At 49.3% G+C, this 22,779-nt stretch overlaps 1 protein-coding gene across 1 annotated transcript in view; it reads right to left on the reverse strand.

Annotated features, from left to right (window-relative positions):
• mapkbp1 (mitogen-activated protein kinase binding protein 1) overlaps nucleotides 1-22,779 on the reverse strand; it is a 339,461-nt gene that overhangs the window by 114,651 nt on the left and 202,031 nt on the right. The window contains 7 exon segments of the mRNA XM_038783933.1: nucleotides 3,093-3,163; nucleotides 6,534-6,659; nucleotides 8,551-8,642; nucleotides 9,869-10,053; nucleotides 10,495-10,641; nucleotides 13,448-13,637; nucleotides 16,457-16,617. Of these exon segments, the coding sequence (XP_038639861.1) occupies nucleotides 3,093-3,163; nucleotides 6,534-6,659; nucleotides 8,551-8,642; nucleotides 9,869-10,053; nucleotides 10,495-10,641; nucleotides 13,448-13,637; nucleotides 16,457-16,617 (972 nt within the window).

A 22,779-nucleotide genomic window follows, 5' to 3' on the forward strand; every position in this document is an offset into this window, starting at 1 on the left:
GCAAGTGTGGTAACAAACGGGAGGAGGTCAGAATATTTTGGGCTCCATCGAGGTACTAGGCAGGGATGTCCCCTATCCCCCTTACTCTTTGCATTAGCGATTGAGCCGTTGGCGATGGCACTGAGGGGTTCAGGGGGGTGGAGAGGACTGACAAGGGGAGGGGAGGAACATCGGGTCTCGCTCTATGCGGATGATTTGTTGTTGTATGTGGCAGACCCGGAGGGGGGAATGCCGGAGGTAATGGGGATACTAGCGGAGTTCGGGGACTTTTCGGGGTATAAATTAAATCTGGGGAAAAGTGAGGTCTTTGTAATACACCCGGGAGACCAAGGGGAGGGAATTGGGAGGCTCCCCTTCAAACGAGCAGTTAAAAGTTTTAGGTACTTGGGGGTGCAGGTGGCAAAGAACTGGGGGACCCTCCACAAGTTGAACTTTTCCAGACTGGTGGAACAGATGGAGGAGGAGTTTAAGAGGTGGGACATGGTGCCGCTGTCGCTGGCAGGGAGGGTGCAGTCAGTTAAAATGACGGTCCTCCCGAGGTTCTTGTTTTTGTTCCAGTGTCTGCCCATCTTCCTCCCCAGGGCCTTTTTCAAGAAGGTAACGAGTAGTATCATGGGGTATGTGTGGGCACATGGCACCCCGAGAGTTAGAAGGGTCTTTTTGGAGCGGAGTAGGGATAGTGGAGGGCTGGCGTTACCCAACCTTTCAGGATATTACTGGGCGGCAAATACATCGATGGTACGAAAGTGGATGATGGAAGGGGAGGGGGCAGCCTGGAAGCGCATGGAGAGGGCGTCCTGCGGCAACATAAGCTTAGGGGCACTGGTAACGGCACCTTGGCCGCTCCCTCCCACGAGGTATACCACGAGCCCGGTGGTGGCGGCCACCCTCAAGATCTGGGGGCAGTGGAGGCGACACAGGGGGGAAGTGGGAGGTCTGATAGGGGCACCACTAAGAGGGAACCACAGATTTGCGCCGGGAAATACAGGAGGGGGATTCCAGAGCTGGCAGAGGGCGGGTATTAGACAACTGAGGGACTTGTTTATAGAGGGGAGGTTTGCGAGCTTGGGAGAGCTGGAGGAGAAATTTGGGCTCCCCCCGGGGAACACGTTCAGGTACCTCCAAGTGAAGGCATTTGCCAGACGACAGGTAGAGGGGTTCCCCGCGCTTCCCGACAGGGGGGTGAGTGACAGGGTGCTATCAGGGGTCTGGGTCGGGGAGGGGAAGATCTCGGACATCTATAAGATTATGCAGGAGGTGGAGGAGGTACCAGTAGTGGAGCTAAAAGATAAGTGGGAGTTAGAGCTGGGGGAACAGATAGAGGACGGGACATGGGCAGACGCCCTGGAGAGGGTCAACTCGTCGTCGTCATGTGCGAGACTAAGTCTCATTCAATTTAAGGTACTGCATAGAGCCCACATGACGGGGACAAGGATGAGTCGGTTTTTCGGGGGTGAAGACAGGTGTATTAGATGTTCGGGAAGCCCTGCGAATCATGCACATATGTTTTGGGCATGTCCGGCACTGGAGGAGTTCTGGGAGGGGGTGGCAGGGACGGTGTCGAGAGTGGTGGGGTCCAGGGTCAAGCCAGGATGGGGACTTGCGATCTTCGGGGTTGGGGTGGAACCGGGGGTACAGGAGGCGAGGGAGGCTGGAATATTAGCCTTTGCGTCCTTGGTGGCTCGGAGGAGGATCTTGATTCAGTGGAGGGACGAAAGGCCTCCGAGTGTTAACACCTGGTTAAACGACATGGCAAACTTCATCCAATTGGAAAGGATCAAATTCGCCCTGAGAGGGTCGGTGCAGGGGTTTTTCAGGCGATGGCAACCCTTCCTAGACCTCTTGGATCAGAGATAGAAACTGAGGCCGTGACAGCAGCAACCCGGGAGGGGAGGGGGGGGGGGGGGGGGGGGGGGGGGGAGGGGGGGGGGGAAGGGGGGACAAAGACGAAGGAAGTACGGTAGCGGTGGTGGCACGGGCAAGGCCTGCCCGAGGACGCTGCTAGAAATGATAAGTTGGTCTGACTGTCGGTTCGCCGGCGGGGGGGGGGGGGGGGGGACGCACGAGTGGGGGGGGGGGGGGGGGGCTTTTTTCTTTTTTTGTTAAGTAGGGGGGTTTGACTTTGTTTTGTTATAATTTAAATGTAAATGTAGGGGGGGTTAAAATGTTTGTATTTTGAAAAATTTCTTCAATAAAAATTATTTAAAAAAAAAAAAAAATTAGATTCCAGTCTGTAACTCAAACCCGGGTATCCATTATTCTACATATAAATCATCTGAACCCCTCGATTAGATTCCAGTCTGTAACTCACTCTCGGATATCCATTATTCTATATACAAACCATCTGAACCCCTCGATTAGTTTCCAGTCTGTAACTCACTCCCGGGTATCCATCATTCTATATATAAACCATCTGAATCCCTCGATTAGATTCCAGTCTGTAACTCACTCCTGGGTATTGATTATTCTGTATATAAACCATCTGAACCCCTCGATTAGATTCCAGTCTGTAACTTAAACCCGGGTATCCATTATTCTATATATAAACCATCTGAACCCCTCGATTAGATTCCAGTCTGTAACTCACTCCCGGGAATCCATTATTCTATAGAAAACCATCTGAACCCCTCGATTAGATTCCAGTCTGTAACTCACTCCCGGGTATCCATTATTCTATATATAAACCATCTGAACCCCTCGATTAGATTCCAGTCTGTAACTCACTCCTGGGTATCCATTATTCTATATATAAACCATCTGAACCCCTCAATTAAATTCCAGTCTGTAACTCACTGTCGGGTAGCCATTATTCTGTATATAAACCATCTGAACCCCTCGATTAGATTCCAGTCTGTAACTCACTCCCGGGTATCCATTATTCTATATATAAACCATCTGAACCCCTCGATTAGATTCCCGTCTTTCACTCACTCCCGGGAATCCATTACTCTATATATAAACCATCTGAACCTCTCGATTAAATTCCAGTCTGTAACTCACTGTCGGGTAGCCATTATTCTATATATAAACCATCTGAACTCCTCGATGTGATTTTCATCAAGGTGTCTCTGTACAACACTGCTATGTGTTACCTTCTGTGCTGTCCGGAAGTAAATACTCTTGTCTGCTCCACAGGTGATCATCCTGACATTCCCATCATTTGCTGTGAAGAAGAAAGGAAGGTGACTAAGTTGCCACGGTAACTTGGGATTCTCAACGGGCTTATCTATGTTCCCAGTTTCACCGAACAGGAAGAAAAATATCAGCTTCATGAGTCCCAGCGGAGCAGAACTGCAGATAACAGTCATGGATCATTTCAGCACAGGCTTACCTGCCTGTCGGCTTATTTATTGAGGCAGGACACAGCATGTAAAGCGGCTGAAGCAGTTATATTTGTTTTTTTACCATTCATGAGATCTAAACATCGCTGGTCGGCCAGCATTTATTGCCCATTCCTAATTGCCCTTGAGAAGGTGGTGGTGAGCTGCCTTCTTGAACCCCTGCAGTCCATGTGGCGCAGGTATACCCACAGTGCTGTTAGGGAGGGAGTTGCTGGATTTAGACTTCGCGAAGTTGAGAAACGGTGATAGTGTTCCAAGTCAGGATGGTGTCTGACTTGTAAGCGGACTTCCAGAGAGTGGTTGTGGATTTGGAAGGTTCTGCCTAAGGAACCTCGGGGGATTCCTGCAGTGCATCGTGTAGATGGTACACACGGTTGCTACTGTGTGTTGCTGGTGGAGGGAGTGAATGTTTGTGGAAGGGGTGCCAATCTAGTGGGCTGCTTTGCCCTGGATTGTATTGAGCTTCTCAAGTCTTGTAGGAGCTGCACTCATCCAGGCAAGTGGAGAGTATTCCATTACACTCCTGACTTGTGCCTTTTGATGGTGGACTGGCTTTGGGGAGACAGGGGGTGAGTTATTCATTGCAGGATTCCCAGCCTCTGACCTGGTCTTGTCAATACAGAGGTGGTCCAGTTCAGTTTCTGGTCAGTGGTAACCCCTAGGATGTTGATAGTTTTACACGTACTGCCAGCAACCACAGGGAAGCCACACACAAAAACAGGAGGTCTATTCATTCAGATGGGCAGCACGGTAGCACAAGTGGCTAGCACTGTGGCTTCACAGCGCCAGGGTCCCAGGTTCGATTCCCCGCTGGGTCACTGTCTGTGCGGAGTCTGCATGGTCTCCCCGTGTCTGCATGGGTTTCCTCCGGGTGCTCCAGTTTCCTCCCACAGTCCAAAGATGTGCAGGTTAGGTGGATTGGCAATGCTAAATTGCCCTTAAGCGTCCAAAAGGTTAGGAGGGGTTATTGGGCTACGGGGATAGAGTGGAAGTGAGGGCTTAAGTGGGTCAGTGCAGACTTGATGGGCCAAATGGCCTCCTTCTGCACTGTATGTTCCATGTCTATGTGAAAATTCAGCACCTGGAAGTGTCCATACTGGTTGGACATGGAGAACTCGCTGTCATCTGGTACTGTGCAGCCGATGCGTGTGTCAGTGCCGGCTCCTGTTCAGGCACATTTATACAGCACTTTTCATAACCACCAGACCTCGCAAAATACACCACAGCTAATTAAGTACTTTTTGAAAAGCAGTAACTTGTAAGAAACACAGCAGCCAGCCTCCACATAGCAAGATCCCACTAACTGTAATGTGATCAGGATCAGATTGACTTGAGGTGAATAGCATCAATGCATTAAAAGGGACAGTAGGAGAGCACATGGACATGATAAGGAGTCGAAGATTATGTTGATGGAGTGAGATGACAAAGAGCTGGTTTTCGGGTTTTTTCCAAGGGACTTGAGTGTCAGTGACAAGGCCATTATTTGTTGCCCATCTTTAATTGTCCTTGAACTCAGTGGCCTTTTTGGGCCATTTCAGAGGGCAGTTATGAGTAAACCCCATTGCTGTGGGCCTGGAGTCACATGTAGGCCAGACCAGGTAAGGGTGGCAGATTTCCTTCCTTAAAGTGAACCAGCTGGGGTTTTATGACAATTAATGATAGTTTCACAGTCACCATTCCTGAGATTAGTTCTTGATTCAAGATTTTTTACCAATTGAATTTAAATTCCACCAGCTGCCATGGTGGAGACTTGAACCCATGTTCCCAGGGTTCAAGTCCAGGCCTTGCAAGTCCAGTGGCATTAGAACAATACCTCCATCAACCCCATGTGAAGTATAAACACTGTGCTGTGAAATCGACGGAATACTAATTGTGTCAACGGGGAGTTAAATTAATTGTGAATCCAACTTCTAGTTTGATTCCTTGGGCGGAATTTAATGTCGTCCCCCGAGGGCATTTGGTGGTGGAGGAGTCCACCATCTTCCTGTCTCTGCTCCAGTTAAGTCCAGACAGGAAGGCCCGTGACAGCCTTCCCCCTGCCAATTGATGCCCTTGAGTGGGCAATTGTCCTTCAGTGTTCATGGGCCTTGGATTGGTGCGTCACTGGCAAATTCCACCACTCCCCTGATGGCACTGCTGAGCACTGCACAGCTGCTTGCCTCTGACTGGTCAGGAGCTCTAGAATGGTGGAATTTCCGTTCCCGGGGTCCTTGATCCTGAGGAAGGCCCATGGCTGCCCAGTTAAGTGCCTGATTGGCACTTAATTCTGTGAGAATTCTCAAAAGGAGGCATTAGTCGTGTTCTCACCCCCTCCCCAGTGGAGGTTAGACCCATGTCACCACCATTAAATACTACCCCATATCTTGCACCACAAAACCCAGCTCCTCTCAGCATCCCCCTTCCATGAAACCGAGGAGCAAACACCAGGGGAAAAGAGGAAATCCATGGTTTCAATGTACCACACTGAAGTAAAAGGTGTGAAGGAAACGCAGCTGGTTAATAGAACCAAATACAGTTCAGTAAATAGTGGTTCTAGTCAACATTAATAAAATCGCCCATAGTCCAAAATGGCCGCAGGGCTGCTTTTAGCTTTAAGGAGGAGAGCTGAAAGGTGGTGATTTAACCTGAGGGTCACTTCAGGCGAGGGGCAAGGTTGAGAAGGCCTCAGCCAGTATGGGAATTGAACCCGCGCTGTTGGCATTGTTCTGCATCACAAACCTACTGTCCAGCCAACTGGGCGGCATGGTAGCACAGGGAGGCGGCACGGCAGCACGGTGAGAGCGGTACGGTAGCACAGTGGGACTGCAGGGTAGCACAATGGTTAGCACAGTTGCATCACAGCTCCAGGGTCCTAGGTTCGATTCTCGGCTTGGGTCACTGTCTGTGCAGAGTCTGCAAGTCATCCTCGTGTGTGCGTGGGTTTCCTCCGGGTGCTCCGGTTTCCTCCCACAGTCCAAAGAGGTGCAGGTTAGGTGGGTTGGCCATGATAAATTGCCCTTAATGTCCAAAAAGGTTGGGTGGGGTTACCGGGATAGGGTGGAGGTGTGGGTTTAAGTGGGGTGCTCTTTCCAAGGGCCGGTACAGACTCGATGGGCCGATTGTCCTCCCTCTGCACTGTAGATTCTATTAAAAAAAACTGAGCTAAACCGTCAACACTAAGCATGTGGCACACACACCCACACACATCCGTACCTGTGAACTTGACGGCAGTGATGGCAGAGGAATGCTCGTCTAGTGTTTGGAGCAGGCTGTAATCGTTCTCTGCATCTAACACATGGATCAGACGGTCTCGGCTGGCAGACGCCAACAAATTCATGCCTGGTGAAGGATAAGGAAAGAATTAAAATAAAAATCAGATACAGACATGGGGGCAAAGCCTGCCCGATAACATGAACAACAACTTGCAAGTAATAACGCCTTTCATGAAATGAAATCCATAGGAGCGTTATTGGGCAAAAACTGAGACCAGGCCACATAGAAATACAAAGACAGGTGGTCAAATCCTTGGCTAAAAAAGTAGGCTTCAAGAAGCGCCGTGAAAGAGAGAAAGTTGAAGGTGGAGAGGTTTCGGGAGGGAACTCCAGAGATAAGGCCCAAAGGCGGCTGCTGAAGGCAGAGCCAATAACGGCAGTGCAATGAAAATCAGGAATGCACAAGAGACCAGAATTGGAGGATCCCGGCGGCTGTAGGGCTAGAGAAAGTTATTGGGATTGGGAGGGGCTAGGGCTTGGAGAGATTTTAATGATAAAATGAGAAGGACAATCTAGAAGTTAATGTAGATTGGTAAATCTGAGGGGTGGTAGGTGAATGGAAATTGGTATGAGTAATGATATGGGCAGAAGAGTTTTGGAGAACATTTGGAGAACATCAAAATACACAGAGGTTACCTGGCCATGGACTCCAAGCCAACCAAGCAAATGAGGGGCCAGTACAGTGCAATGTCAATTTATATTTAACCTTTGCATCCTGGGATTGGGTCAGTGTCTCAAATCGGTATCCATTGTAACTTATATTATGTAATATGATTTTTAAAAATAAATTTAGAGTACCCAATTCTTTTTTTCCAATTAAGGGGCAATTTAGCGTGGCCAATCCACTTACCCTGCATAGGCATAGACATAGAATTTACAGTGCAGAAAGAGGCCATTCGGCCCATCGAGTCTGCACCGGCTCTTGGAAAGAGCACCCCACCCAAGGTCCACACCTCCACCCTATCCCCATAACCCAGTACCCCCACCCAACACTACGGGCAATTTTGGACACTAAAGGCAATTTAGCATGACCAATCCACCTAACCTGCACATCTTTGGACTGTGGAAGGAAACCGGAGCACCCGGAGGAAACCCACGCACACACGGGGAGGATGTGCAGACTCCGCACAGACAGTGACCCAAGCCGGAATCGAACCTGGGACCCTGGAGCTGTGAAGCAATTGGGCTATACACAATGCTACCGTACTGCCCCATATTTGGGTTGTGGGGGCAAGACTAATTGCAATTCTTCTGGGCCCAGGCACCACAAGGGGTATCTATTTCCACTCTGGCTGATGTTGATTAACTAAAAGCAACTGGAGGATGGAACCTAGGATCTAACTCTTCTACAAAGTTCAGTCACTAGGTACACTGAGGTAATTTAGATAGCGGTCGTCATGTGGATCTGTGCCGCCCAATACATCAGCCAGTGGCCCTATTTGGACAATTGTGAATCCAGATGTGGTTAATTCCATGTCTGATTGGTGGATATAAAAATGAGCCACCATCATCGGGGATGTGAATCCAGGCCTCGTCTTTGCACAGTAGACATGGGTGAACTTTAACCTTTTCATGCCTTAGTTGGTAGAATAGTAAGATGAAAAGCAGAGCATGTGATTATTCTTTAATCGCTGTGAATGCTTTAGTCTCTTGGTTACTTGGTGGCAACAGAAATCTGATAAGTAAATGTGCGTGAGAGGTACTGTACGGTGTGAATGAATAAGAGGTGTTTTCACCTCTTCTTAATAGCCAATTAGGATGATAACAAGTTGCCCCAGTTTCATCAAGATGAATAATTCAATAAATGTGTCTCCTTTTTAAAAGGGAAAAACAATATTTTCTACTAAAATGAGTGTACAGAGTTAAACAGTGTTGCCATAGCTACACCTGTTGCTAGTCAATGATTTCTATTGGATGACCTTGCTACAGACAGAATTCTGTTTTAAATTTGTTCTTACCAGTTTCTGGTTTGGAGTATTCAAGGCACAGGATCTCCGAGTCATGGGCCTCCACTTGAAGGAGCTCTCTCAGCAGCTGGAGGTCATGGACCCTGTCAGACACATTGCAACACAGGTGCATCAGTCCATTCCACCATGAACCACGTGTAGATTGGACAGACAAATTGGCTGTAGATAACCGAGCTAATTGTCAGAGTCACCCATCACCCTTGTTTTTGCTGATTACCTTACCACAGAACCTTCGGGGCAACACATTTAAGATGGGTGTTTTCGTTTTTAAATCCCACCGTAGCCTTGTCACTCTTACCTCCTCCAGCTCTGGCCCACCCCTGTGCCCACTGACTGCCGTACCTTCCCGCGGAGGCCTCACGCTCTGCAATTCCTTCTCTAAACCTCTCCGCCTCCTTCCTTCTCTTCGTGTAAGACAATTCTTAAAACCCATTCCTTTGATCAGGTTTTTGGTCACCCGGCCCACTCACCCCCACCCCCCACCCCACCACCCCACTCACCTCATCCCCCACCCCCAAATCACTGCCAAAGGATCTCCATTGGTTGTAAAGTACTTTGAGATGTCCGGTGGTCATGAAAAGCACGATATAAATGCAAGTCTTTCTACACGAACAAAGTAACAGGAGTAGGCCATTCAGCCCCTTATGCCTGTCGCACCATTCAATAAGATTGTGGCTGATCTGTGGCCTAAATCCATATACCTGCCTTTGGCCCATATCCCTGAAGGTCTTTCCATGTCATTCAGTGCCAGGATCTGCAAATTATAAAACCCCTCACTGAGAATTCTCTTGTTTTGAAATACAAGCTTGCTCTCAGCCAATTGCTGCCGATCTGCTCTCCCATTCATAAAGTTGAAGTTGCCTTGCACTATAGACATTGGCCAGTCATCTAGGTGTCTCTTAATAAATCTTGACAGACAAAAAGTGCATCTGTGGTCACTTCATTCAGATCACTTACATCGGTTGCACATAAATGACTGAATTGGCAGAGGGGGTTACAGCACAGAGTCTGTCAACAATCAGTCCGTGCTCCATGGCGGCCATTGCTGTCTCAGAGATCGTGACCCCAAAATCCCACCTCGTGACCCCACTGGGGATGGGCGGGGGGGGAGGGGGGGAGGGGGAGGGAGGGGGGGAGAGGGGGGGGGGGGGGGTCGTGACCCACTGTTTGAGAAGCCCTGGTCAAGACAGAGTGCAGACTGATTACCTTTAGGAGTATCTCACTGCCCCCATTGCTGGACTCTGCTATACGTATTCAGTACTCAGCTGATTTAACTATGTGGGAGATGCCTTCCCCAGAGGAGACTTACCTCAAGGTTCCAGCCCGGTCACCCGATGCCATATGCTGTCCATCGGGGCTGACACACAGGGTTCTGATTCCAGTCTTCACCTCAGCAGTTTGGGAATCTGGTTTGTCAGAGCCTCCCGCTGAAGTGTTTTCCACATCTAGCAGCGTCGACGTGTTGGAGTCCATGTAGAGAATCTTCAGCAAATCCTGGGTTTTGAGAAAAAGAAATTCGAAACAACTTCAGGTTCGCCTCTTCGTACATGTTTGTTTGTACAGGATGGCAGATTTCCTTCTCTAAAGGACATTAGTGGACCAGATGGTTTTTTACAACTATCAACAATGGTTTAATGGGCATCGTTAAGAGTTGAATTTTTCTTGGAAAATCCATTGAATTTTAACTGCAGACTTTTTATTGAGTTCTAATTTCACCATCTGCCATGGTGGGATTCGGACCCCAGAGATTTATCCTGGGTCTCTGGAATACAGTCCAATGACAATAAAACTATACCATCGATGCCTCGAGAGTTAAAATCCCAGCTTGTCAGGTTGCAGAACATAATTCAATCAATTTATGGGCTAGCCTGAAGGTTCTGGTTTAAGTGACTAGAGTCCATAGGATTAATTGGCAGAGATTGCTTGGGTGCTTACGTTGCTGAGCATGTTCCGATGCAGTGAGGTCCCATGGGTGGTGGAGCCCTCGGTGTTCCAGAGTCGGAGGGTGTTGTCCGATGAGCAGGTAATGAAGGAGCCTGGAGGCAAACATGCCCGATTACTGTCCTCTACTTCTGGGTACACCTGTTAAACACAATGATACGCATTCCAAATGTTCAGCATTAAAAAAGGCCTAGTTTGTGGGCTGAATTTGAATTGGATTGGATTTTTTTTATTGTCATAGGTACCGAGGTACAGTGAAAAGTATTTTTCTGTAGCAGCTCAAACAGATCATACAGTACATGAAGATAAAATAAAATAAAAAGAAAATACAGAATAGGGCAACACAAGGTCCACAATGTAAATATATAGACACCGGCATTGGGTGAAGCATACAAGAGTACAGTGTTAATCAGGTCAGTCCATAAGAGGGCCGTTTAGGAGTCTGGTAATAGCGGGGAAGAAGCTGTTTTTGAATCTGTTCTCAGGCTTTTGTATCTCCTGCCCAATGGAAGAAGTTGGAAGAGTGAGTAAGCCGGGTGGGAGGGGTTTTTGATTATGCTGCCCACTTTCCCCAGACAGTGGGAGATATAGGTAGAATTCATGTAACGTCTGAAATTCCAGTTACACAGTTTAGGTGATGTGAGTTTAAAATATCCCATTCTATTGTTCCATTGATACACCATTATTGGCCTAATTCTTTTCCTAGACTCCCAATAGTGCAGAAGGAGGCCATTCGCCCATTGAGTCTGCACCGACCCCCTGAAAGAGCACCCTAGCTAGATCCACTCCCCGACCTTATCTCCGTAACCCCACCTAACCTGCACAGCTTTGGATACCAAGGAGCAATTTAGCATGGCCAAACCATCGAACCCGCACATCTTTGGACTGTGGGAGGAAACCAGAGCACCCGGAGGAAACCTACGCAGACACAGGGAAAAGGTGCAAACTCCACACAGTCACCCGAGGCCGGAATTGAACCCGGGTCCCTGGCGCTGTGAGGCAGCAGTGCTCACCATTGTGCCACCGTGCCGCCCTATTGGCAATGTTTCGGGGCCTTCTTTTCAATTCTCACCTGGAAACAGCTTCAGTGCTCACGGTCCCAACAAAAACAAGCTTCAGGATTCGTATTATGAGTCAGGATTGTCCAAATTCTACTGGGGAATAGTTATCCCATTTCTATTCAGGAGAAGTATTTCAGACTCTAGTGAGGGCGCGTTATTCCAGTTTCCACGCAGCAAGTTACATATTGCATCAAAGTCAAGTTGCTTAAAAAATTGTGGTTCTGTTATCTCCCTGTTTGTTTTCCTGTTGAGGGGAAATGCTTTGATTCCACTTAACAACTGCGCCTGTTGGAGCATTACGGAAAGTAGTTTCTCGGTGTGTGGCAGGTCACAAATCTAGGCTCATTCCCTGGCAGTGTCTCAGAAATATATGGTCCATCAAGACATCCACTAGTCTTGTGGCTCCAGGCAAAAGTTGGAGGCAGTCTTAACATTGGATATTGGCATCAAATGGACAATATTGGGTCTGCCACGTCTCTCCAATTGACTTCTATTATGATCCCAGACCAGACCCCAACAGTAGCTAGGATACTGGACCAAAACACCAATATTTTAATTTATTTTAAGACTGCGCGGAAAGAATGATTCACTCCAGGAGTGATAGCATGAAAAAAATTGAGCTTTGGTATTTCTAAAACAAAACTTTATTATGAATACAATATTAAACTTTTAACACCTAAAAAAAACAGCTTACAATTACTTCTTAATACAATTATACAATTTCCCACTAAACAACAAGAAAAGAAACACACAGCTCTCAATCCAGCTTAAACATCAGCAGGGCACAGAGGAATACTTGGGGTACAGAACAAATTCTGGCTCTTGTTAGAACCCCTTCAGACTCTGGCTGAATATCTTCAATTCGCTGCTTCAACTCGGTTGTTTCAGCCTCTTTCTTGTCTTCAGACAAGAATGCTCTGCTTTAAAATATACTACCACTCCTCTTTCTTAAACTCTCCTGCTGAGAAAGAAAACTGCCTTTACTTGTGATCTGAAACACAAAGGTTTCCAGATCAGACTTCACTTCCGAAAAGGCGGTCTCCAAACCTCTGTCTCTCTCTCTCCACAGCTTCTCAAAATGTCTCCCTGCATTCCTTGGCTCCACCCTCATCTCCCCAAACTAAAAAAAACAATTTCTCTCCGCAGGCTGCAAAAGCAAATGAACTCTCCAGGGACTTCCCCAGGCAAACCACAGTGCATTAGCCCAGACTGATAAACACATTCCTTGTCAATTTCACCTGCTTTTTCCTGGAAGTAAACCAAAATCCCTTTTAAACAAACACATTCAAACTCTAGGCGTTTAACCCTTAAACTGCATTCATAATCCAATGTTCCTGACATCTTCCAATCGTCACACTTCAACAAACAGGAAAAGTCAGGCATGACATACTCTGGGTAACTATTATAAATATTGCCTGTTTTGCACCATCAGCCACACTTAATACTGTTGTGTAGTGACACTATTCAGAGCTTTCCCAAACGCAGACCATCTGAAGTGAGTGGGCCAAGTATAGCAGGATAATGTAACTCTGTCAGAAAATATTGGAAGTGGGAAGGAAAGAAACAGAGATAGGAAGAAAATAAGAGGTGAGAGGAGGAGGTGAAGGGAGAAGAGAGAGAGGAAAGGAAAAAGGCTGGGGTTGAGAGGAAGGGAGGGATGACTAGCAGTCGCACCTTATCCAACCTCAGGATGTCCCAAAGCATTTTACAGTCAATAAAGTACTTTTGAAATGCAGAGGTTGTTATAATGTAGGAACTATGGGTGAGAGAATATATGTGAGGAACCATAGGTGCAAACCAGCCTCCAAGATGCTTTAAGGAAGAAGCTGTCTTGTTTAATTTCTTTATTAAATGACTTTCCACAGTGAATTAACCCACAGCCTTACCTCGACACTCCAAACACAAGATGCATGGTAGAGAGCAGAGTACACTTTCCCGACCTTCCTGAAGTCCCTTACATCCCACACGTACAGGCTGTGGTCATTGTACACACATGATAGCCAGCGGTTTGTGGGGTCATAGGTCAGTGCAATGGTGTCTGGGTACTTGGCATCTGCTCTGTTTGAGAATAGGCGGCTGGAAAAGAAATAAAGTAATGTTAGTAAACCACAAAACAATATTCTAAAAGAGCAATGAAACAGTAGCGAAGTGTTGCTAAGTGAACTGCAACCTCTCATTTTGAAGGTATCTCTGCAGCCTCTTTTGAACTTGATTAAACACCCGAATTTAAGCTTTTTGCTTCAACGAGGCAGAATTCAGACAGTTGAAAGTCAAACCTCGCGTGCCACAATTGTCTCCATCAAACTACCGTTTGATCCAGCAGGGAGCAGAAGTCTGTCTGACTGCAGTATGTGTGGCTTCTGCTTAGCAAAGTAATTCATAACATCATACAGATGAGGAAACCTCCAGGCCTGACCCCTGGCCTGTGTCAACTGATCTCAACCAGCGGCAGCTATTGGGTGGAAGTGTGGTGGCAAGGGGCTATAGTTAGCTTCAGGGGGCAGCAATTCTCCTATGGATTTCAGGATCCCAACACCAGGGTAAAGTGGGGGTCAGAACCTTGCACTGTGTGAGGAACAGTCACCTGGAAATGATTTTCTCCCAGTCGGTCAATTAGTGGTCAGACGATAGATTCACAGGACTGGAGGTCCTTCAGTCTCGAAGGAACTGCAGCCTGCCATTTCAGATAAGCGGGAGAGTGGGAATCTCAAGTTTGAGGCAGCATTTCTCCCAACTTTTTAAATGAAAAGAAGTGACTCAGCAATTGGTCCCCAACCTGGAGGTGAAGCACCTCCATTGATTGACCTGCGGCCTTAGCTACAGACGAGGGGGGAAGGGAGACAGTGGCTCAAATCCTACCTGGTGAACTGGCTCTCCGGACTATTATTGTGAGGCGATCGCCTGGCAACTGGCCAAGTCCCCAGTGACCCACAGGATGAAGGTAGGAGGAGCGAGGGGCATGGCGAATGGAAAGTTTCAATTGGTTTCTGACAATAGGGGTTTAAATCAAGTTCAGTGGCTTTCTGCATCGCTGGTGTGCAGGTAGGCCTGTTCCCTCCATTCCCATTTCAGATCAGGAAATGAAGTTACACCTGGTCACTCTCTGATGATTCCTGGTGCGAAGAGGATGATATCAAACCTCTTACCTCCACCAGCTAGAAGGACAAGGGATGCAGCTGAATGGAACACCATCAGCGCTAAGGTCCCCTCCAAATCACACCATGACTTGGGCATATATCGTTGTTCGTTCGTAGCTGTTGGGTCAAAATGCTGGAGTTGCCTGACAAAAAGCACTGGGGAATTACCTTCTCCACATGGACTGCAGAGGTTCATGAAGGCACCACCTTCTCATAGGGGAGGAGCACTAAATGTTGTCCTTGCCAGTGAGGCCCATAACCGAAGAATAAATATTAAAAACAAACAGGAAGGAGCATTATCTGGTTCAGCAGAGATACTCCGTCTCAGTAAATGTGCACTTTTTAGGCCCAGACTTAAAGAACACACGAATGTAGAAATTTCTAGCTGACAAAAGGAAACGGGTCCAATCCATAATGTCTTTTACCATCTCAGTAGTGACAGAATAAAGTGAGAGAGGAGTTGTTGACTCATTATAACAATCAATCCCCATCAAACAGTCCACAGCAGACCCAGACCCGTGACATGAGGAAATTCCTTTTGGTGGAGAGGTTCAAGAAGCGCAGGCCCAGCCCAAAGAATGGGCCCTTGGGTGAGGGAGTGAAGAGGCACAGGCCCAAAGAATGGGCCCTTGGGTGAGGGAGTGAAGAGGCACAGGCCCAAAGAATGGGCCCTTGGGTGAGGGAGTGAAGAGGCACAGGCCCAAAGAATGGGCCCTTGGGTGAGGGAGTGAAGACTGCTGGATCCCTTTAACTAAGAATGAGCGTCAACGTTAGATGAGACAAAACAAAAAGCATGCATTGCTCCTTTAATAAGACTACTTCAGCATTTAGTGGCACTGACTCTTGATTTGTGTTGAAGGACAAGCCTCTCATACATCGGTGGCATTTTTGAATAGAGCGAAATGCCATCAAGCCCACTTTCACATCACATGCTGACAACAGCCATGCTTGAACAAGCAAAGGATTCATCGCTTGATCTGTGTGTGTTTTGTTCTCCTCCCTGGTTCAGTAACATAGCTTCTGGAGAGAGTTAGTGAGGGACAGAAGACCGCATTTCCCTTGGACAAGCACCCCGCTCTACAATGAATGGCACACTCCCACTCTCACTCACCCTGAAGCACCACTTCGGCCTCCGCTTAAAGGGACTGTGAGAAGCTTTCTATCGTGCCTTTCACATCCAAAGTGCTTTCCAAAGAGTGGTCACTGTTGTCGTGTAGGGAATGTGACAACCTATTTGTGTACAGCAAACAGTAAAGTGATAATGACCCTCCAGTGACAAGCCTTGTCAGCCATTGACAATGCATTCCCACTTGCTCCCATGGGAAGGAGGTCTTGTTCCAGGAGGCTGCAGGTGTCAGCCGTGGCCTACAGTGAGAGGCTCATCCTCCTGAGGCACTGGGGCTCACGCCTGTCGAGAGAGCTGATCCTCTGTGCTTAGGCCCTGTGTCGGGGCTCTCACTTCCACCCAGCTGGATCTGAGTGTCTGTCCCGCTGCCCCGACGAAGGGGTATGCAACTGAGGAGAAGGCAGCTGCTGTTGCTCCTGCAGAGGTGTAGCCTCTGCTTTGGACCGTCAGCCGAAGTGGACCCACATTTACAGTCACTCACATTCGGCGAATTTAACACTCTGTGAACCATTTCTCAACTCAGATTTCGGTGGTCACTGCAGACCGAATATCTTCCCAGAATATTCCAGCAGTGGGATAATTTCCCAACCTTCCTTCACCTCCATAAAGCACAAAGCCAACCCAAATCTCACCTTGGCTCCGTGGCAACTGCGATATCCATGCCCAGGTCATGTGGCTTGGGCATTGTTGCGATGAAATGGAGGTTAGCAGGGTTAAAAAGCCGCACTGCCCCATCAGCACAACCGCAGAAGATAAAATCCTCATTGACCGACAAGCAACTGGCCGTTGTGGTCTGTGTGCAGGGGAAAGGATCATCGTTATAAATACATTACATTCAGTACAGTTTCTTCTTAAGATTAAAGAAAACCATTAAAACTGCGGACTTTTTCCACAAAATAAAATTCAAACAAATTGGTACTGTATTAAAAAATTTTTTTTTATTCCTGCCAGAGGTTTGGGTCCAAGCAGCAACACACACACACACACAAACAGAGGCACACACATACATAACACACATGTACACACACAAGCACACACACACAACACACAGAAAGAAGTCTTACAATGCTAGGTTAAAGTCCAACAGGTTTGTTTCAAACACTAGCTTTCGGAGCACTGCTCCTTCCTCAGGTGCTCACCCCAGTCCAACACCGGCATCTCCACAACATGACAACACACAGAGGCACACACATACATATGCACACAACACACAGAGGCACACACATACATATGCACACAACACACACAGAGGCACACATACATACACACACGCAACACATACATGCACACACATACACACAGACAGAGGCACACATACATACACACACAACACACAGAGGCACACACATACATACACACACAACACACAGAGGCACACATACATACACACACACACACAGAGGCACACATACATACACACACAACACACAGAGGCACACACATACATATGCACACAACACACACATAGGCACACATACATACACACACACACACATACATGCACACACATACACACAGAGGCACACATACATACACACACAACACACAGAGGCACACACATACATATGCACACAACACAGAGGCACACATACATACACACACACAAAAACACAGCCATGCACAGGCACACACAAACACATCCATACACACACAACAAGCGCACACTCATTAAGATCACAGAATTAGGAAGTAAAAACACTATTTTGATTGGACTTGAGTGAACTTATAATATTTATGTGTCTGATTTATTTTTATGTAGATGGGGTCAGTGATTATCTGATGTTGCAAGTGCTCTTGAAGGGCTGCGGAGAAGGCCAGTACAATCCAATTGTGGATATCAGGAATTTAGGATTGTGGTGATCTACCAGTATATATATGTGTGTGCTTGCATTAGGGAATGTACGACAGTACCTGTATTACAGGTTTTCCGGTAAGCCCCTGCCGGCTAGCTCCGCCCACAGGGAGCAGTATAAATATTCATAAGTTTCCCTGAGATGCCATTCTACAGCTGCAGCTGAAGGAATAGCATCTCACTGTAATAAAGCCTCTCTTGTACCGATTTGATTCTTTGTGTGCAATTGTTAGCACCACAATTTATTACAGTGAGATTTTCCAACATCATGGACATCAGAATTAAGCCCGATCGCCTGCAGCTGGATCCACAGTCGCCGCACGCCAGGAAAGACTTTAACCACTGGCTGGCTGTTTTCGAGGCCTACATCTCCTCAGCGGACCCTGCACCATCGGAGGCTCAGAAGGTACAACTCCTATACTCAAGGTTGAGCTCCAGCATGTTCCTGCTGATTCAGGACGCGCCTACCTACGCCCGGGCCATGGAACTTCTCAAAGAGAATTACGCCCAGTTGACGAACACTCTGTTTGCGAGACATGTACTCTCCACTCACGTTCAGCAACCGGGTGAGTCGATTGAGGACTTCTGGCGGGCCCTTATCCCTCTAGTACGGGACTGCGACTGCCAGGCTGTCTCGGCCACGGAACATTTGAATCTCCTCATGCGGGATGCCTTTGTGACGGGTATTGCATCGGACCCCATCCGGCAACGACTGCTGGAAGGGACCGCTCTCGACCTTGCGGCAACAAAAACTTTAGCGCTCTCAATGACGGCCGCTTCCCGTAATGTACAATCCTACCCCGCCCGCCGCGCGACCCACCCATCCTACCCCTCGTGGACCCCGCAACCGACCCCCCCGACTGGGGCCGCTCCCGTGCAGCATCCCTGCGCTACTCGCCGCACCGTGCACCCTGGGGGGCCCCGCTGCTAGTTCTGTGGTCAGCAAAAGCACCCCCGCCAGCACTGCACCTGCAAATCCTGTGGCAAGAAAGGCCACTTTGCAGCGGTGTGCCAGTCCCGCGCAGTTGCCGCTCTCGCGCCCGAACTCTCCCCTCACCTCAGCCGATTGCCCAATGGGTCCTGCCGTCCGCTGCTCCCGGGGCCACGTTCGACCAGTGGGCGCCGCCATCTTTCGCCGCCCCCGCCATGTGCGCACCATGGGCGCCGCCATCTTCATCTTCCGACTCCATGTGCGTTCCATGGTCGCCGCCATCTTACCCCGCCCCCACAACGTGTGCTCCATGGTCACCGCCATCTTGCCCCACCCCCGCAACGTGCGTTGCATGGGGGCCGCCACCTTCTTCCCCGTAGGTACTCCAGATGCCGCCATTTTGTCCTGCCCTCGGAACTGGACCACGGGACCCGGGTCGCTGCCGCTTCGGTCGATCGCCCGCTACTCGCCTCCATGACGCTCGGCCAATCCCGTCCTCGCAACCTGGCTACTGCTTCAACGACGGTGCTCATCAACGGCCATGCGACCTCCTGCCTCATCGACTCCGGGAGCACGGACAGTTTCATCCATCCGGACACGGTAAGGCGCTGCTCCCTCGCGGTCCATCCCGCCAACCAGCGGATCTCCCTGGCCTCCGGATCCCACTCCGTCTCGATCCGGGGCTTCTGTCTGGTCAAACTCACCATACAAGGCGTGGAATTCAGCCGTTTCCGCCTGTACGTTCTCCCCAACCCCTGTGTGACACTTTTACTGGGCCTGGACTTCCAATGTAACCTCCAAAGCCTCACCCTCAAATTCGGCGGACCCCTACCTCCTCTCACCGTTTGCGGCCTCACGACCCTCAAGGTTGACCCTCCCTCCCTCTTTGCCAATCTGCAGATTGCAAACCCGTCGCCACCAGGAGCAGACGGTACAGCACCCAGGACAAGACCTTCATCAGCTCCAAAGTCCAGCGGCTGCTTAGGGAGGGTATTATCGAGGCCAGCAACAGTCCCTGGAGAGCCCAAGTGGTGGTGGTTAAAACTGGGGAGAAACACAGGATGGTCGTGGACTACAGCCAGACCATCAACCGGTACACGCAGCTCGACGCGTACCCCCTCCCTCGCATATCTGATATGGTCAATCAGATTGCACAGTACCGGGTCTTCTCAACAATTGACCTGAAATCCGCCTACCACCAGCTCCCCATCCGTAAGTCTGACCGTCCCTACACTGCCTTCGAGGCGGACGGCCGACTGTATCAATTTCTTAGGGTTCCCTTCGGCGTCACTAACGGGGTCTCGGTATTTCAGCGAGAAATGGACCAAATGGTTGACCGGTACGGACTGCGGGCCACGTTTCCGTACTTAGACAATGTCACCATCTGCGGCCACGACCAGCAGGACCATGACGCCAGCGTTGCCAAATTTCTCCACACCGCATCTCTCCTCAACCTCACTTATAACAAAGAGAAGTGCGTGTTCAGAACAGACCGCTTAGCCATCCTCGGCTACATCAGACTGCTGGGGCCCGATCCTAACCGCATGCGCCCCGTCATGGAGCTTTCCCTCCCCCACTGCCCCAAGGCTCTCAAACGATGCCTCGGGTTCTTTTCTTACTACGCCCAGTGGGTCCCACAATACGCGGACAAGGCCCGCCCACTGATCCAGTCCACACAATTTTCCCTCACGGCCGAGGCACAACAGGCCTTCGCCCGTAATCGCTCAGACATAGCCAAGTCCGGGATGCACGCAGTAGACACTGCCCTTCCAAGTAGAGAGCGACGCTTCAGATGTCGCCCTTGCCGCCACTCTAAACCAGGCAGGCAGACCTGTGGCATTCTTTTCCCGCACCCTCCATGCCTCCGAAATTCAACATTCCTCTGTTGAAAAGGAGGCCCAGGCAATCGTTGAAGCTGTGCAGCACTGGAGGCATTACCTGGCCGGCAGGAGATTCACTCTCCTCACTGACCAACGGTCGGTAGCCTTCATGTTTAACAACACGCAGCGGGGCAAGATCAAAAATGACAAAATCTTGCGGTGGAGAATCGAGCTCTCCACCTATAATTACGAGATCTTGCATCGCCCCGGCAAGCTCAACGAGCCCCCAGACGCCCTCCCCCGAGGTACATGTGCCATCGCACAAGTGAACCAGCTCCGTGCCTTGCACAAGAGCCTTTGCAATCCGGGGGTCACTCGGTTGTACCATCTGGTCAAAGCCCGCAATCTGCCCTACTCCGTCGAGGAAGTACGGACAGTCACCAGAGACTGCCAAGTCTGTGCGGAGTACAAGCTGCACTTCTACCGGCCAGACCGCGCGCGCCTGGTGAAAGCGTCCCGTCCCTTTGAACGCCTCAGTGTGGATTTCAAAGGGCCCCTCCCCTCCACCGACCGCAACACCTACATCCTTAGTGTGGTCGATGAATTCTCTAGGTTCCCCTTCGCCATCCCATGCCCAGATATGACGTCTGCCACCGTCATCAAGGCCCTTGATTCCATATTTGCTCTGTTCGGTTTCCCCGACTATATCCACAGTGACAGGGGATCCTCATTCATGAGCGTCAGTTCCTGCTCAGCAGGGGTATCGCCTCCAGCAGGACGACCAGCTACAACCCCCGGGGAAACGGGCAGGTAGAGAGGGAGAACGGGACGGTATGGAGGGCCGTCCAGCTGGCCCTATGGTCCAGGAACCTCCCAGCCACTCGCTGGCAGCAGGTCCTCGCTGACGCGCTCCATTCCATTCGGTCACTGCTGTGCACCGCAACTAACAACACACCCCATGAACGTGTTTTTACGTTCCCTCGGAAGTCTACATCCGGGGTGTCGCTCCCGACATGGCTCGCAGCTCCAGGGCCGGACCTACTTGGTTGGCATGTCAGGCTCCACAAGGCAGACCCTCTGGTGGACAAGGTACGCTTGCTCCACGCGAACCCCCAATATGCCTACGTGGAGTTCCCCGACGGCCGCCAGGATACAGTCTCGCTCAGGGACCTGGCTCCCTCGGGTGCCGATCACATGCCCACACACCTCCCTACCCACGCGCCACCCTCCCTTCCCCCGGCGCCCCCAACTTCAGCCCCACCAGGTCCATCCCTCATTCCCCTGCCCACACTAGAGGACATGGAAGATTTCAGCTCGCTCACGGAGTCATCCAGCCACTGGTCAGCACCAACACCGCCAGCACTGACACCGTCGACGCCGACACCGCCTGTGCAGACGTCGTCACCACTGCTGCGTCGCTCACAATGGACGTCCGACAGCCGGTCCGACTCAACCTATGACGGGCACCGGGTTGCCCGATGGACACTTGGTTCTTTTTTTTTCCTCCCCTCTGTAAATAAATCACTGCTTATGTATTATAGTTTCACGTCACCCCCGCCGGACTCATTTTTTACAGGGGGTGAATGTGGTGATCTACCACTGTGTATATATGTGTGTGCCTCTATTAGGGGATGTACAGCAGTACCTGTATTACAGGTTTTCCGGTAAGCCCCTGCCGGCTAGCTCCGCCCACAGGGAGCAGTATAAATATTCATAAGTTTCCCTGAGATGCCATTCTACAGCTGCAGCCGAAGGAATAGCATCTCACTGTAATAAAGCCTCTCTTGTACCGATTTGAGTCTTTGTGTGCAATTGTTAGCGCCACAAGGATATTGGGTGACTAAGGTTTGTTTTCTTGAGAAAAGATGACTGAGGTGATTCAAATGAATGGAATCACGATTAACAAGGGATTTGAGAAAATTGTTTGGTTACTGCAGGATTTTAGATAGGATGGGAGAGATACAGATGATAATGATAAAATAGAAGTTACGACCCCGGTGGGGTGGGGGGGGGGAAATAGAATTGAGAAATGTGCTGCTAGGTGACGGCTGCATCAATGGTTTAATAAACAATGACCTTTGGCCTGGTAGAAAGGACGAATTGAGGATCTGGTGAGAAGGTAGGCCTGTCAAAAACAAAAAACCTGATGAGTTTTTTGTTTGTCCAAATAAACTTTAACATTGTAAATCTGTCAGGACAATGTTGCTGCAGTTGATAATTGAGTCTCCTTTATTGCAGGGAGGAAGCAGCCCCTCCCTTACAGCAGTCACTCATCAAAACCTGTTTTCATCAAAAAGTGATTTTTGTCCTTTCTGTATGAACCATTAACACACAACAAAGTACTTTCCCCTC

This window comes from Scyliorhinus canicula, chromosome 2 (genome assembly GCF_902713615.1).
Source record: "Scyliorhinus canicula chromosome 2, sScyCan1.1, whole genome shotgun sequence".
NCBI classification, from domain to species: Eukaryota; Metazoa; Chordata; class Chondrichthyes; order Carcharhiniformes; family Scyliorhinidae; genus Scyliorhinus; species Scyliorhinus canicula.